The sequence below is a fragment of the Nothobranchius furzeri genome, chromosome 17, assembly GCF_043380555.1.
Source record: "Nothobranchius furzeri strain GRZ-AD chromosome 17, NfurGRZ-RIMD1, whole genome shotgun sequence".
Classification (NCBI taxonomy): domain Eukaryota; kingdom Metazoa; phylum Chordata; class Actinopteri; order Cyprinodontiformes; family Nothobranchiidae; genus Nothobranchius; species Nothobranchius furzeri.
In genome coordinates, this window is record NC_091757.1 from 20830358 (window position 1) to 20846547 (window position 16190).

Below are 16190 nucleotides of genomic sequence, written 5' to 3' on the forward strand. Positions count from 1 at the left end.
AATCCAAAATAGTAAAGTAAAATGTCTTTATTATAAACGGTAACTAAGAACTGCAACAGGGAAGTCCTGTGCTGAGGAGCCAAGACGGCTCGAGTCTTTGAGGTGTCGGGTAGAATTCTGAGAGGAAGGGAAGCCGGGAGGGACGCTGAGCAGAGGGTGAGAGATGTCGTAGGAGTGAGGCAGCAGAGGGAAATCCGAGCAGGAACGTCGGAGGAGGACGAGACGTGTTGAATAATCCAGAAGTGAAGACAGCGAGGGTGAGATGATGATGAGGTGATCCTGAGCGAGACAAACAGGTGTAAGGGAATATCCAAATCCAAATCCGAAACGACGATCCAAGGTCAATAATCCAAAACACGAGTTTAACAAGTTTCAAGGTTCAAAGTCGAGTGGCTGGTGCTACCTGAACTGGTACAATCATCCGGCGAAATGAAGTGTCTCCGTCCTCCTTTTAAACCCGCGTTCCTGATTAGGGAATCGTCTGCAGCTGTGGTTCCCTCTGCTCCCCACCTGCGGAGAATGAACTCAGGTTCTGGTGAGAGGAGATGATGGAACTCACCTCTGCTCAGGGACATGACAGTGCCCCCCCCCTCAACGGACGCCCCCTGGCGTCCCAGCACGGGATCTGGAGGCCTCAAAGTCGGAGATGAGAGAGGGATCCTCGATGTAGGACCGGCGAATCCAGGAACGTTCCTCCGGGCCGTATCCCTCCCAGTCCACGAGATATTGCAGACCCCGACCACGGGGGCGGGAGTCGAGGATGCGCCGAACCTTGTACACCAGTCCCCCTCTGTAGAGCTGAGCAGGAGGAGGCGGAGCCGGGGCCGGGCACAGAGGGCTGGAAACGACGGGCTTCACCATGGAAACGTGGAACACAGGATGGATCCGGAGCGACGAAGGAAGCTCCAAACGCACGGTCGTCGGGCTAGGAACCGCCAACACTCTGAAGGGACCAAGGAACCTTGGAGAGAACTTCCTAGAGGTAGCCTTCAGCGGGACATCCCAGACCCTTTGACCGGGAGAGTAAGTGGGAGCTGGGCGGCAGTGTCGGTCAGCCAGTCGCTGGTTCCTCTCCGCGGTCCATTGAAGGGCCGATCTCGTGGCGACCCAGGTGCGACGGGCCCGACGAAGGAACTGAGGAGTGGTGAGGGTGGTATCTGCCTGAAGGGGGAACAGAGAGGGCTGATACCCGAGGGAGGACTCGAAAGGAGACTGACCTGTGGCGGAGGAGACATGGCTGTTATGGGCATACTCGACCCAAGCCAAATGCTCGCTCCAGGTGGACGGGCTGGTGGCACAGACGCAGCGAAGCATGGCGCCCAGTTCCTGGTTCATCCGCTCGCATTGTCCATTGGTCTGCGGATGAAACCCCGATGTCAGGGCCACCTGGGCACCCAAGGCAGTGGCAAACTCCTTCCAGACGCGGGACGCGAACTGGGGACCACGGTCAGAGAGGATCTCTGTTGGGATTCCGTGCAGACGAAAAACATGTTTTATTAATAACTGGGCCGTAACGGCAGAGGTAGGGAGGGCCTTTAACGGCACCAGATGACAGGCTTTGGAGAACCTGTCTACCACAGTTAAAATAACAGTAAAACCATGCGAAGGTGGCAACCCACAAACAAAGTCCAAGGCGATATGGGACCAAGGACGGGACGGTACTGGTAGAGGACAGAGCAGACCTGCAGGAGGCTGGTTAGAGCCCTTTTGCTGGGCACAGACGTGGCAGGCCGACACATACTCCTTCACGTCTCTGTAGAGGGAGGACCACCAGAAAGATCGCCTGATCAGAGCCACTGTGCGTCCCACTCCGGGGTGGATGGAAAATCTCCCGGTGTGAGCCCAGTGGATAACTTTTCCCCGTAATCCTTGGGGAACAAACAGTTTGTTAGAGGGTCCGTTACCTGGGCCGGGATCTGTCTTAAGGGCCTCCAGGACCTGGTCTCTTATGGGCCAGGTTACTCCTGCGACAATGCAGGAGGAAGGCAGAATGGTGCAAGGAGCCGTCTCATCCTCAGCAGCGTACTGTCAAGACAGAGCGTCAGGCTTCACGTTCTTAGACCCCGGTCTATAGGATAGAACAAAATTAAAACGGGAGAAGAACAAAGACCACCTGTACTGTCGAGGATTCAGTCTTTTTGCCTCAGGTTCTTATGATCAGTCCAAATGATGAAAGGTAGTTCAGCCCCCTCCAGCCAATGTCTCCACTCTTCTAAAGCCAGTTTTACAGCCAGTAACTCCCTGTCCCCAACATCATACCTGCTCTCAGTGGGTGTTAAGCGCCGAGAGTAGAAGGCACACGGATGGAGTTTGTGGTCCTCCGACGATACCTGAGAGAGCACTGCCCCAACCCCGGTGTCCGAGGCGTCCACCTCCACGGTGAATTGCCGCTTGGGGTCTGGTCTGGAGAGGACGGAAGCCTCCGTGAACTTCTTCTTAAGTGTCCGAAATGCGGCTTCTGCTTCTGGAGACCAAGAAAAGGGCTTGACAACAGAGGTTAGGGCTGTCAAAGGGGCTGCGGTCTGGCTATAATTGCGGATAAACCGTCTGTAAAAGTTTGCTAAGCCCAGGAACCGCTGCAGTTGTTTCCTGGAGCTGCTGCAGTACGGTCTCTAAACGTTGGTAACGTTGGTTGGAGATGGTGATCTGCTCCATGAGGACGGGGAGTGTCTGCTCCTGTTGGGACATCCGGGTAGCAAGATCCGCGAGTGCTGATTCCGCTGGGTTAGCTAGGTGGCCGGATGATTCTGTCATGGCTCGAGGTAAGTGCCTAACCCAAGACATGCAGAATCATCACACAAGTCCAGAATAGTAAAGTAAAATGTCTTTATTATAAACGGTAACTAAGAACTGCAACAGGGAAGTCCTGTGCTGAGGAGCCAAGACGGCTCGAGTCTTTGAGGTGTCGGGTAGAATTCTGAGAGGAAGGGAAGCCGGGAGGGACGCTGAGCAGAGGGTGAGAGATATCGTAGGAGTGAGGCAGCAGAGGGAAATCCGAGCAGGAACGTCGGAGGAGGACGAGACGTGTTGAATAATCCAGAAGTGAAGACAGCGAGGGTGAGATGATGATGAGGTGATCCTGAGCGAGACAAACAGGTGTAAGGGAATATCCAAATCCAAATCCGAAACGACGATCCAAGGTCAATAATCCAAAACACGAGTTTAACAAGTTTCAAGGTTCAAAGTCGAGTGGCTGGTGCTACCTGAACTGGTACAATCATCCGGCGAAATGAAGTGTCTCCGTCCTCCTTTTAAACCCGCGTTCCTGATTAGGGAATCGTCTGCAGCTGTGGTTCCCTCTGCTCCCCACCTGCGGAGAATGAACTCAGGTTCTGGTGAGAGGAGATGATGGAACTCACCTCTGCTCAGGGACATGACAGTAGGTGTGTATGTATGTAGACATATATGTGTGTGTGACAGCTGACTGCGCACACAGCTGGCTTGGCATTTTCAACAGCTTATTACATAACTTGCTTGAAACAAATCAAATCAAATAAAAAGACAACTTTTGTGTCTTTCCCAGGCTGAAGGAGTCGTTGTGTTGAGCGGTTCCTGAGTCTCTTCTCTCTACCGCACACGAGTGGGAGGTCAGGTCTCAGGAGGTCTGATAGCAGGTGTTGCTTTTTGTTCTTTCCTCAGGATCTGGAGGTGGTGACCCGCTTCCTGCCTGCGATGATGACCGTGGTTGTAGATGATCACACCTTCATTGTAGAGCAGAAGCTCCCCAGTGAGGAGAAGACGTCTCTGTCGTACCCCGCCGCCGTCCCAGACGTGTTCAGCAGGTGTGACATAACTGCTGACCTGTAAAGCACCCGGCATCTCTCTCAGGTTCTGTCTTAAATCAGGAGGCATGCTTGTCCCATCAGGTACCTGCAGGACAACAGAGTGGCCTGTGAAATGGGACTCTACTATGTTCTCCACATCGCCAAACTGCGGAACAAGAATGCCTTGCAGCGGTTGCTGCCAGCTCTGGGTGAGCGCTGCTCTGGTTACAGAAGCAGAAACGGGTCTTTCTACCTCCATCTGTGTCCCGAACCAGGTCTCATGTTTCCATAAACCGACTGTCTCAGACTTGTGCTCGTCAGCGTGAGCCTATGAACTGCATCTCCCATTTAGGATTAATGATAGCAACCCTTCGAAATGGGTTCATCTGTGAATTAGTCACCTGGATTCGGAGGAAACGTTTGACCCTTTGGACTTGTTTACACAGATACAGACTTTAAAATAAAGGCACCAGTACAGAAAACCAGGTACCGCCACAGTACTGGTACTGGTACTGGTCCTAGTTGGGAGACTTTTCAGTGGAGATCTCACCAGTAGAGACATGGTTCTTTCCACCTCACTAGGTCTGATATTGGATTAAAATGTGTCTGTTTTATTGTTGATGGACCTCCCAGCAGATCAGGTAGAATGATGCCCGTGCAGGAGGACATGGGCCAGCAGGTTTCCTCTCTGATGTCTTTGTGCTGTTGTCCTGCAGTGGACACCTACAATGACATGGCTTTTGGGGACATCTTCCTGCACCTTCTGACCGGACATCTGACCCTGCTCTCGGATGAGTTTGGATCTGAAGAGTTTTGTTCTGTCGTCTTTGATGGTTTCCTTCTCACGTCCTTCTCCAGGTGGGTTTATTAGCGTTGTGTTACACACACACCACCAAGGAGAAGCCGGAGGGCGTCCTTGGTCAGATGGTGAGCTGACTGTTCTAAATGTGTTCCAGTAAAGAAAATGTCCACAGACACATCCTCCGCATGCTGCTGCATCTTCACCATAAAGTTCTGCCCTCGTGTTTGGAGACGCTGATGAAAACTCTGGAACCTCCAAAGCAGGTTGGTGTGGGCTTTTTCTGCCGAATCAGCTGAAGTTTCCTGTCTAGTTTCTTCCTGCGGTTGATCCAGGTGACCCAGATTCCGAGGTGGCATTCTGAAGAGCTTTTGGTTTTGCATAAATGACAGCTGAAGAAGCAGAAAAGGTCCACTTTTAGCCATTTGGGGGTTAATTAATGTTGCTGAAAAAGAGCCGGGGTGCTGTGATGTGTTGACAAGAGAGAAACGGTCATTTACAAGAAGATAAAATCCTCCTGAAGATGGATGCTGTGATCACATTTGCCTTGGAAATACCCACCAGGTTAATAATGAACCAAACATAGAAAAAGAAATTGATGAAATTGGCAACAACAATTTATGTTAACATACACACATTTCAGTTTTACACTAAATGCTGAGTGTTGTGTGTTTTAAATAAGTAAGGCTGTAGCACACAGGTGGTCAGTTCTTACCAGAAAGTATTTATGTTGTAGCCTTTTAGTAGTGGGTATTGTAGTAAACTCTGCACCTCGAGCCATGACTCCGTTAAACTGATCAAGTTTGCGGACGACACCACCCTCATCGGGCTCATCTCTGACGGTGATGAGTCCGCCTACAGGAGGGAGGTGGAACGGCTGGTGTACTGGTGCAGCAGCAACAACCTGGAGCTCAATGCTCAGAAGACAGTGGAGATGATTGTGGACTTCAGGAAAGTCACAGCCCCATCTCTCCCCCCGTCCTGACGGACACCCCCGTCACCACTGTGGACTCCTTCCGCTTCCTCGGAACCACCATCACACATGACCTTAGTGGGAGCCATCCATCAGCTCCCTGATCAGAAAGCCCCAGCAGAGGATGTACTTTCTGCTGCAGTTGAAAAAGGCCAAGCTGCCGGCCCAGATGATGGTGCAGTTTTACACGGCCATCATTGAGTCCATCCTCACCTCCTCCATCGCTGTGTGGTACGCTGGAGCCACGGTGAGGGACAAACACAGACTGCAGCGCATTGTGCGCTCTGCTGAGAAGGTGATTGGCTGCAGCCTTCCATCTCTCCAGGACCTGTACGTCTCCAGAACTCGGGGGGCGTGCAGGTCGGATAGCAGCTGACCCTTCTCACCCGGGACACAGACTTTTCGAGCCGCTTCCCTCAGGCAGGAGGTTACGGTCCATCCAGACCAGAACCTCCCGCCATAAGAACAGCTTCTTTCCATCTGCCATTAGACTTGTGAACAGCTTATGAACACACAACCATGCTGGTCTTCTGTACTCGACATAACGTCACGTTATCGGCCATGTAACCATTACCAGCCATTTTTATAGCTGAATGTTTTATGTTAGTTTTATTATATTTTATTCTACTTATTCTATTTTTGAAATTTATTAGTCATGTTATATGTAGCACATTAGTACCGAAGCAAGTTCCTAGTTTGTGAACTGCTTGTTCACTGACAATGGCAATAAACCTTTTCTGATTCTGATTTGCATATTTTACCTTTTTATTGCTACAATAATGTGTTGAAATAATCTGGAAAAATACATAGTGCTGCCTGCTCTATGCTAATAGTAATGCTAACATAAACCCAGAGCATCGTTATGGAGTGCTAGCTTCTCTATGTCAGTGGTTCCCAAACTTATTTAGCCGCGCACCCCCCAGCCCCCACATCAGGGCATGGCTCTATATATATATATATATATATATATATATGATCAACCTTTTTCCCCATCACTGTCATTTTTTAAATTGTAATTAATAAACATTCAATACCATTACAATTTCCTTTGATTTCATTTTAAATAAATATTTAGAGTGCCCAGGTAGCCCATAAACAATGCTATTTAACGGTTTTTTTTTAAGTAGGAATGTCTCTCCTTCCTTCTGCTCTGCGTAAACCTGAGCTGATCACCTACTTGTGCGTAATCAAATGTCTATAGGGGGAAAAGGGAAAAGATATAGCCATGAGGTTCACTTTAGCCTCAGACCGACTTATTGCTGTTTTATGGTGTGTCTGAATCTGCGATCCGCTGCCACGCGGACTGGAACAACAAATGCTGCAGTAACATGAGTTGTAGTCAGGTTCATGAGGAGTCACTGGCTGGAGCGGACCCGACTTTAATACGTCATCCTAAAATAGAAGCTAATATCTTAATTTGACCTGGAATGAAAAATGTTATAAAACCTCTTAAAAGTTTTTATCACAGAGGAGGCAGCGCTCATTTCTGCCTTCAGTCTGACGGCGCGCCGGAGTTTGCGCAGCGTGTGCGCTTATTGAATCTCTGTGTGTGTGTGTGTGTGTGTGTGTGTGTGTGTGTGTGTGTGTGTGTGTGTGTGTGTGTTTTCCACATCAAACACTGGTCTAAGCAACCAGACCAGCGTGTCCAGTAACATATTAATGTTACAATTAAACTGTTTCACTTCATGTAGGCTAGGAACGTTTCACCTGCCGTGGCCCGACCGCTTCTGCTCCACATAAACTTTGTGCGTGATCAAATGTCTCTACAGGTGCTTTCTGAGCTGAAGAGGCTATTCTGCCTCAGACTGGATGCGTCATGCGTCTCCATATTAGAGACGGGAACAAGCGCTGTTCAGCCAAAGTTTCATAATTTCATAAAAAGAACATTTTTCCAAGTGACACATCCCTCAGAGAGACCGGCTTTCCAGACCGCTTCAGTGGGAGGAAATCTTACCGCGTCGGCGTGGTTCTGCGCTGCGAACCCCTCTACAGATCTTCAGCTCACTGTCCACCGTGTGCGCTCCGAGCCGCGCTGAACACAGTGTCCAGTATAAAGCTCTGATGCTCTGATGGGAATCATTTCTTGATTGATTTAGTTACCTCAGCGATGTGCGTAACGATTAAAATGTCAGCTCATCCATGCGCATCAGTGTGCGTCGGGGTAAAACAACCAACATCCTTGAGTTTATCCGTCAAAATAAACAGTCTAATATAAATATCTGTAACCTGCCATTTAACTGTTTTACCTTCTTGTGAAGATTGTTGCAAAGAGAAACAACTAAACTTGATTAACCCCAGAGCTACGACAGCCTGCGCTGTACTGACTGTAAATGAGGGGGAAATGATTTAATTGGATCCTTTTCTTTTCAACATGGTTTAATGTAAAGTTTCATTCAGTACAAACTTTAGTTACACCAATCTAACGAGACAGAGCCTGGATTTGTATTCTGAACAGTTTAAACATGTTTAAAACGGAAACATGCGTGACGCTTCTAAAATTCGCACCTGCTCCGCTGTTATGGAAATTAAACTAACAAGATGAATAACATCAAATTATTTTAGGCACAGACAACATCCCCCACACTTTTGAAAAGCTTGCAACGCGCCTGGTGCTACTATAATAATATAATAATGCGAAAATGCTCAGATGGGAATCATTTATTGATTTATTTAGTTACATCCACAATGTTCTGTGTGTGAGGTTTACAACGTCAGAACACCTGCATGAGACAGGTGTTAATTACAATCTGCCAGAATGACTCACCACCTTCAGATTCCTCCAACACCGTTAAAAATGATCAAATACGGAACATATCGGCGTGCGCAGGCCAGAGTGCTGAAGCTCGGCGCATTATTATGAAGCTAGGGCACATGCGGAGGACGGACACACACACACACACACACACACACACACACACACACACACACACACACACACACACACACACACACAGTATACTTGTTTTCAATTACATTTATTGGGCCCACTTACTTTTTCTTTGGCCCACCCACAAATGAGTTTTTGGCTACTCTAATGGTGACTTTTGACAGACTTCTCTGAGCTCCGCAGCCATTACACTTTTCACCCCGCGCACCACCTAGCGGCAGCTCGCACACCCCGCTTTGGGAATCCCTGCTCTATGCTAATAGTAATGCTAACATAAACACAGGGCATCGTTATAGACATAGTGCTAACCGCTCTATGCTAATAGTAATGCTAACATAAACCCAGTGCATCGTTATGGACATAGTGCTAGCTGCTCTATGCTAATGTTTATGTTTATGTATTTAGCAGACGCTTTTGTCCAAAGTGACTTACAAGTGATAATCGGCATGTTGCCCTTGAGGCTAACAACAACAACAATAACAACAAACTTGACATCAGACATGGAGAGGAGGGAACAAGGAGTGGACAGTAGAGAGGGGGGACGGGTGCAGGGAGGGTGCTAATTTAGAAGATGCTCTCAGAAGAGCAGGGTCTTCAGGAATTTATTGAAAATTGAAAAGGAAGCCGCTGTTCTTGCTTGGTAGGTCATTCCACATTTGTGGAACGATGCATGAGAAGAGTCTGGATTGTCCTGAGCGTGGTTTAGGCACTTTATTCTGCTCTCCCCACCGATTCCACCTTCCTCAGGATCCACTGATTTCCCTCTTTCCTATTCACTCTCTCTCTTTCTTAACATTTTTTAATAACAATTGTCTGTTTTTTGCTCATTTTAAATATATTTTTAACCATTTTCTAAATTATTTTTTATATTTTACATTTTTTGTTTTTGTGAAGCGCCTCGTGATTTTTATCTTGAGAGGTGCTATAGAAATGATACTTTCTTCTTTCTTCTTCAGTGGGCATCGTTACGCACATAAGGCTACCTGTTCTATGCTAATAGTAATGCTAATGTAAACACAGTGCATCATTATAGAAAGAGTCCTAGCTGCTCTATGCTAACAATAATGCTAACATAAACCCAGTGCATTGTTAATGCTAATATAAACCCAGTGCATCGTTATAGACCTAGTGCTAGCTGCTCTATGCTAACAGCAATGCTAACGTAAACACAGGGCATCGTTATAGACGTAGTGCTGGCTGCTCTATGCTAACAGTAATGCTAACGTTAACACAGGGTATCATTATGGACATAGTGCTAGCTGCTCTATGCTAACATTAATGCTAACGTAAACACTGGGCATCATTATGGACATAGTGCTAGCTGCTCTATGCTAACAGTAATGCTAACATAAATACAGGGCATCATTATGGACATAGCGCTAGCTGCTCTACGCTAACATTGATGCTAACGTAAACACTGAGCATCGTTATGAAAATAGTGCTGAGCTGTGGAAAAATGAATGACTTCTTTTGTTTTTGAGGCGTGTGTTTAGTAGCAGGTTGTTAGCAGAGCAGAGAGTTCTGGTTCTGCCGGTCAGTAGCAGACCAGCTTTTGTCAGCTAGCAGGTACAGAAAAAATGGCCCTGGATTGAATAAAGCAGTTTGAACATTTTAATTTAGTTTTGTTTCATTTATTTCAATAGGGACCGATACAAGTATGTAGACAAACAGTAAAACCGCAGCCCCGTGTTTGTAGCGAAAAGCTTTTAGCTATAGCTAATTTGCAGCATTTGTCCCTAGATGGACTTTTACAATCATAAATTAAAGAGAAGAAGGAAAACAAATGTGTACAATAAAATCACAAAAAAAGTAAAAATAGTCAGTTTTAGACAGAAAAATTATAAGAAAGTAAAAAAACAAATAATTGTTACATCTATGAAGTGTGTGTGCTACTGCTGGGACAGCCAGGATTTGGTTTGCTTTTTAAAAAAGTACAAACTGGTGACAGATTTCAGATTGAAGGGAAGCATATTCCAAAGCCCTGCACCTTTCACTGACAGAGTAGTCCAGGCAAAGGTGGTTTAATGGTACAGTACCTTGCAGTTTCCACAAGAGGCCACTCTAGTGCAGCTCGTTAGTTTAGTCATACAGTCGCGGGTCTGCAGAACCAGAGCACTGGAAAAGTTGTGTTGCTGCTAGTCAATCAGAGGAGAGATCTTTGCAACATTGATTCGATCAACTCATAATCCTGCCCCTAAAGCAGGAGCGCCAGTGCTGCTTCCCACAGAGATCAACTCACAAGGCATTTGTTCACTTCTGATTTATTGCGAAAATGAGTAAATGAGAGGTTTAAATCGGTCAGTGATGGTGATGCGTTACTAACCTCCGTCATGTTTGATATTTTTTGAATTTTTTATGACAGGACATTCTGGTATGCTCTCTGCCTGCATATTTGTTATCATGGTTGCTAGTCTGACATGCTGAACCTTTCTGTTGGACCACAGTGCAGCGAGCCGCTCAAGGAGTTGTACAGTCAGCTGACAGAAAAGCTGGAGGCTCAGAAGAAGACCCCACCCCCCTCAGACGAGGCTCCATCTCTGGATCTAGGGCTGCACCCGGTCTCTGTTCCCACCTCCACACCCACCACACCCGTCTGAGACCTGACAGTCTCTCCCGCTGCCTTTCAGAGCGGACGACTCACACGTGTCTGCTGATTTCCTTGTGCTTGTGTAATTTCTTTAGAGGTTCGTCTTCCAGCTCTGACGCTGTGACCCAGAGATTTTCTCTGAAAATCCTCCTTTTTTAGAATGTGTGCTCTTGCACTTTTGTTCAGATCTAAAGTATTTTCATACATCCATCTGTTTTTGTGTGTAATATTTGAACTGTCTATGTAGCAAGAACCTTGTAAATAAAGCTATTTACAAACTCCATGGTGTTTCTTACATTTAGTCCCAACGCTGCCACTCACCCTGAGCGGCATTGCTTTTCCTTTTCTGTGTAGTCATTTGACGAGAAACCTTTAGCCACAAAAGCAAAGGAAGAGTGGTTTTAGAAGTGTTTGGGAAACTCTCTGACGTCTCCGTAAGTAGGCAAGGTGAGGTGGAGGCAGCGCACATCGAGGACCTCTTCAGTTCTGGTAAGATCCTCTAACAGTTTACTGTAGAGGCTCCATGGGAGCGTTCAGGATAGTCTGCCTCAGTACATATTTTCAGTGTGTAAACACATGAAACTTGTTTTCCTGAGAAGTTTAGTGTCTGGATGTGTTTACTAAAACTTTGATGATGATTTCAGTATCATGTCTGAGATCGCCTCAGAACTTTTATCTAGAACCCTCAGAGGAGACCAGATTCTTTTCCACACATTTTGAAAGCAGCTGATTTCTTTCTCGACACCCAGATGTCCAAGTTTATTCTGAGTTTATTTTACAGCCTTAACCCTGATTTTAAGGTTTGGTACATGAAGCCCAGTCTAGTGCAATTTGATGAAAGTCCCACCAGACACCCTCAGCTTTGGCTTTTACCCACAGCTTCTAACAACCAGATTTTCTTTTATTCATTGACTCTGATGAAGTTAAACTCTCAGTTCTGCACGAAAACATGATGTGATCATTCTGTCAAAAGGAACCAAAAGAGAACATTGTAGTGTGTTGGTCCTTTTCATATTAAACTAAAACCATCACTTCCTTTCAGCCTTCTCTGGACTTCATAGTGACACATCTCATCTGTCCACAGGCAGTCCGTGCTACTTCCTGATCAAACTGCTCCAGCTCTCTCAGATGTGAAGGTTTCAGATCTTGCATGTTCAACTAGGATCTGATGCTTCCTGCTCTCTGGCCCCTTCACATCCTTCCATAGACGTGTTGTCATGCTTTTTCTCATTTCTATCGCTTCTGAACAGCCTAGTTTAAAACTAAATAAATACCATCTTCTTTCTGATGGTTCTGATTGAAGACACAGCAGGCACAGTCCAAACATCTTAATCTACAATGAGGATTGGGCCAGAATCAGTAAACCTGAGTTACCTACAGTCATGCTGTGTTATGGGTGATTAAGCTCATGTAACGTAGGAACAAGTTTTAGGAAAAAAAAAATTCTAGATGAACCGTAGTGGCTTTAAAAGAGGCAGATGGTGCCAGGTAGTTACGATTGAAAACGCTTTGAGCCTCTATGGCTTGTGAAACTTTGGTGGGACTCCGCAACACTGATAAATGGCCAAACTCTGAGTCACCATAATACATGTGAACACATCAGTCTGGCTAAAGTCTAATCAAGCTGAAGTACCCAGATTCTATAAGTCACCCTCCAGCTCATGTCCAAACTGACATGTCTAACATGAGGTATCTGAACCATAATAGAGGGATTTACATTTCAATGGTGGAAACAATGATGATTAAACAGCATGAATAATGTACAGGTGTGCCTTAGACTGCCCACAATAAAAGGCCACCCTGAAATGTGCAGTTTGATCAAACAGCACAATGCCACAGATGTTGCAGCCTTTGAGGAAGCGTGCAATTGGCATGATGAAATTAATGTTCATGTCTTTGCCATAAGCCATCTCCAAAGGTGTTTCAGAGAATTTGGCAGTACATCCAACTGGCCTCATATCTGCAGACCACGTGTGACCACACCAGCCCAGGACCTCATCCAGCATGTTCACCTCCAGGATCACCTGAGACCAGCCACCCGGACAGCTGCAGGAACAATCGGGTTGCACAATCAGAGAATTTCTGTACAAACTCTCAGAAACCATCTCAGAGAAGTTCATCTGCATGCTCGTCATCCTCATCGGGACCTGACTGCAGTCTGTTGTCGTAACTGACTTGAGTGGGCAAACACTCACATTCGATGGCGTTTGGCGCATTGGAGGGGCGTTCTGTTCACAGATGAGTCCCGGTTTTCACTGTTTAGGGCAGATGGCAGACTGTGTGTGTGGCGTTGTGTGGGTGAGCAGTTTGCTGATGTCAACATTGTGGAACGAGTGGCCCATGGTGTCGGTGGGGTACTGGTATGGGCAGGTATATGTTATGGACAATGAACACAGGTGCATTTTATTAATGACATTTTGAATGCACAGAGGCAAGAGTTAATTTGAGCTGGATCTTGCCAGAACAAGATCCGGGAACTGTCTTATTTTGAAAGGACCATTGATCCCTACCAGTTTCTGTTGCTGGTGGTGTTACCGGTATCAGCTGCTGCTCTAACACCGGAATGAGAAGATATCTGAAAGGCGACGCTCATATAAATAAATAACATAATTTTAACACATGTAATCCCAGATAGCAAACGGACTCCAGACTGGATCCGTCCTGGAGGTACCGTAAGCTTTGGAACGGATCAGCAAAACGGACCCGTATCGGAGTCCACTTGCTCTCCGGAAAAGATCCGGAACGGATCATGATCACGGATCCGGATCATATCCGGTGAGGAGTCTGTCCGGATCAACTCCTTTGGCACATCATCCGATGCGGGTCCGTTTTGGACCCGTGCATCAAACTCATCATCCAGTCAGGATCCGTTTTGGACCCGTCCTTCACCAGGTTCGCCTTTGTGTGCGCTTTCATAAAGAAAATAATCCAGCCTGTTTTTTTTTAATAATTGGAATTCCTTAATGTTTAATTAGTAAATGAAAACATGCAGTAGCTGAGAAGTCTTTACAGAAAATAAGAGCTTTGGAGTAAATGATTTAAAATTATCTGTCACACCACACTTATCCTTTATGGTAAATGGTAAATGGCCTGTATTTGATATAGCACCTTCTAGAGTCCTGGAACCCCCCAAGGCGCTTTACAACACAATCAGTCATTCACCCATTCACACACACATTCACACACTGGTGGGGATGAGCTACAATGTAGCCACAGCTGCCCTGGGGCGCACTGACAGAGGCGAGGCTGCCGAGCACTGGCGCCACCAGTCCCTCCGACCACCACCAGCAGGCATTGTGGGTTAAGTGTCTTGCCCAAGGACACAACGACAGCGACAGACTGAGCGGGACTCGAACCTGCAACCTTCCGATTACGGGGCGAGCGCTTAACTCCTGTGCCACCGTCGCCCATTTATGTTAAAGGAAATGCACACCCAAACCATAAAAGTATTTTGATGAATATTTATTAGCAGTAATACAAACTGTATAAAAAACTGTCTGTTACATGTGCAAGCAAAGTATAAAGTATAACAATAGTAATGCAAACAGTATTAATAAATTGTGTTACCAGACTGTAATTTGTGTTAAAAAGATGAATGCTGGTCAGCGGGTTGAACTTCTTGTGTACCACTACGTCGCCTTGAGCTGTCTCGATCTGCTGCCAAGTTAAACCAGCGGATAGCATGTTTACAAATGTCGTGGTCAGTGGAAGCGCAGGAGATGGGATTTTTTCTCACAGAATCTGCAATCACAAAAGCAGATTTAAATGTTAATCATCATCCACCACCACAATTTTCTATTGCAACAGGACAATCTCCACTAATATCGTCTTTCTGTAAGCAGAAAATAATTTGTCAACTAAAGCTCTCAATACTATTTCTTCTTTTATTAGACCAGCTTTAGAAGTAGCTATACAAGTTTATATTGACGCTGTGTAGCGTTTATAAGAAGTGAAACGCTGGAAACAATACCTCAGTGTGTGAATAGCAAAGGTATGAACTGGCTAGTGGCAAGAGCTGTCGTAGTGGAGCACATATTGTTGACCCAGAAAAATGTGTGAACATTTTAAAATGGGTACTTACGCAGGAGCAGTGTTTTTGATGACATCTGGTTGAAAGACTTCTTCCCATTGACACCTTTCCAATTAATCAGCTTTCCAACATCATCGTGGAAAATGTGTGCCAGGATGTTCCACGTTATGCGTTTGGTGTCATGGCCCCCAATAGCTGCCAGCGAGGAAATCTAAAACGGAACAAAAAAATAATGAAATCATACCTTAAAATAAAAAAACACTATAAGCCCAGGGTGGATAACCCCAGTCGTCAGGTGACATCAACTTTACTCAACTGACTCTTTCACAGAGCATAGATTGCATACAGTGCAAACAAACAAAACTCACCAACTTCTGCTTCAGCAGCATCTTTGAGCCAGTTCTCAAAAGTAATTTTAACACACGTAATCATACATCGGAGCTTTAATATTGTTAATAATTATCTTGCTTTACACTACAGCGGATGTCGCACATCCTCTGTGGTGAAATACCATCCATCAGGATTATCAATAACTAGTATAAACACATCACATTTATCCCTGTCCCTGTCTCCCTCGTGAAATAAATGAACGTTAATCTTACCCGGTAAAAACATGTTTGCTGCAAATCTGAGGGCTGCTAGTCCGCTTGATTGATTGATCGCTGCAGTTCATCTCTGTCCTCAGTCTCCATCAAAGTTATTTAAAAAAAAAATGAGTTGAGTTTACATCCTTGTCTCTTAGTGCAGCCAACCACGCAGCAAGCTAAAACCATTTTACTGTCAAATCAACTAAATAAAAGTGATAAAAGGCTACAAATTGGCTTGTTTTGACTACCTTCACTAGAGTTTCTACAGGTGTTAATTATCTTTTTGCCATCCATAATGGCATGACATCACGTGCAAAGGGTCAATATAAAGCAAGCCAAACTCATGAGCAGGGGCGCCATAAAGCGGTGAAAGATTAGGAAGATTCTAAGGGCCCACAGCTGTCAGGGGCCCAAAAAGGTTTCAAAGTTGAATAAAAAAAATAAAGTTTAAAAATCACCAGTACTTTACTTTGCAGTATTTTTTCTCACTTAAGACATTAAAGAAACAATCTTTTAGTCTTTATGAAATGTATATTTATTCAGAGGTCCCTACTTTATTTTGA

The 16190-nt window shown here is 45.7% G+C and overlaps 1 protein-coding gene across 2 annotated transcripts in view; it reads left to right on the forward strand.

Moving 5' to 3' along the window:
- Positions 1 to 11291, forward strand: part of nelfb (negative elongation factor complex member B) — an 18807-nt gene extending 7516 nt beyond the window's left edge. For both annotated transcript variants that reach the window (XM_015974532.3, XM_054736736.2), the window contains 5 exons: positions 3640 to 3782; positions 3867 to 3973; positions 4481 to 4622; positions 4721 to 4829; positions 10868 to 11291. In XM_015974532.3, the coding sequence (XP_015830018.1) occupies positions 3640 to 3782; positions 3867 to 3973; positions 4481 to 4622; positions 4721 to 4829; positions 10868 to 11020 (654 nt within the window). In that variant the 3' untranslated portion in view covers positions 11021 to 11291. The remainder of the gene's footprint in view (positions 1 to 3639; positions 3783 to 3866; positions 3974 to 4480; positions 4623 to 4720; positions 4830 to 10867) is intronic.
- Positions 11292 to 16190: the final 4899 nt, after the last annotated feature.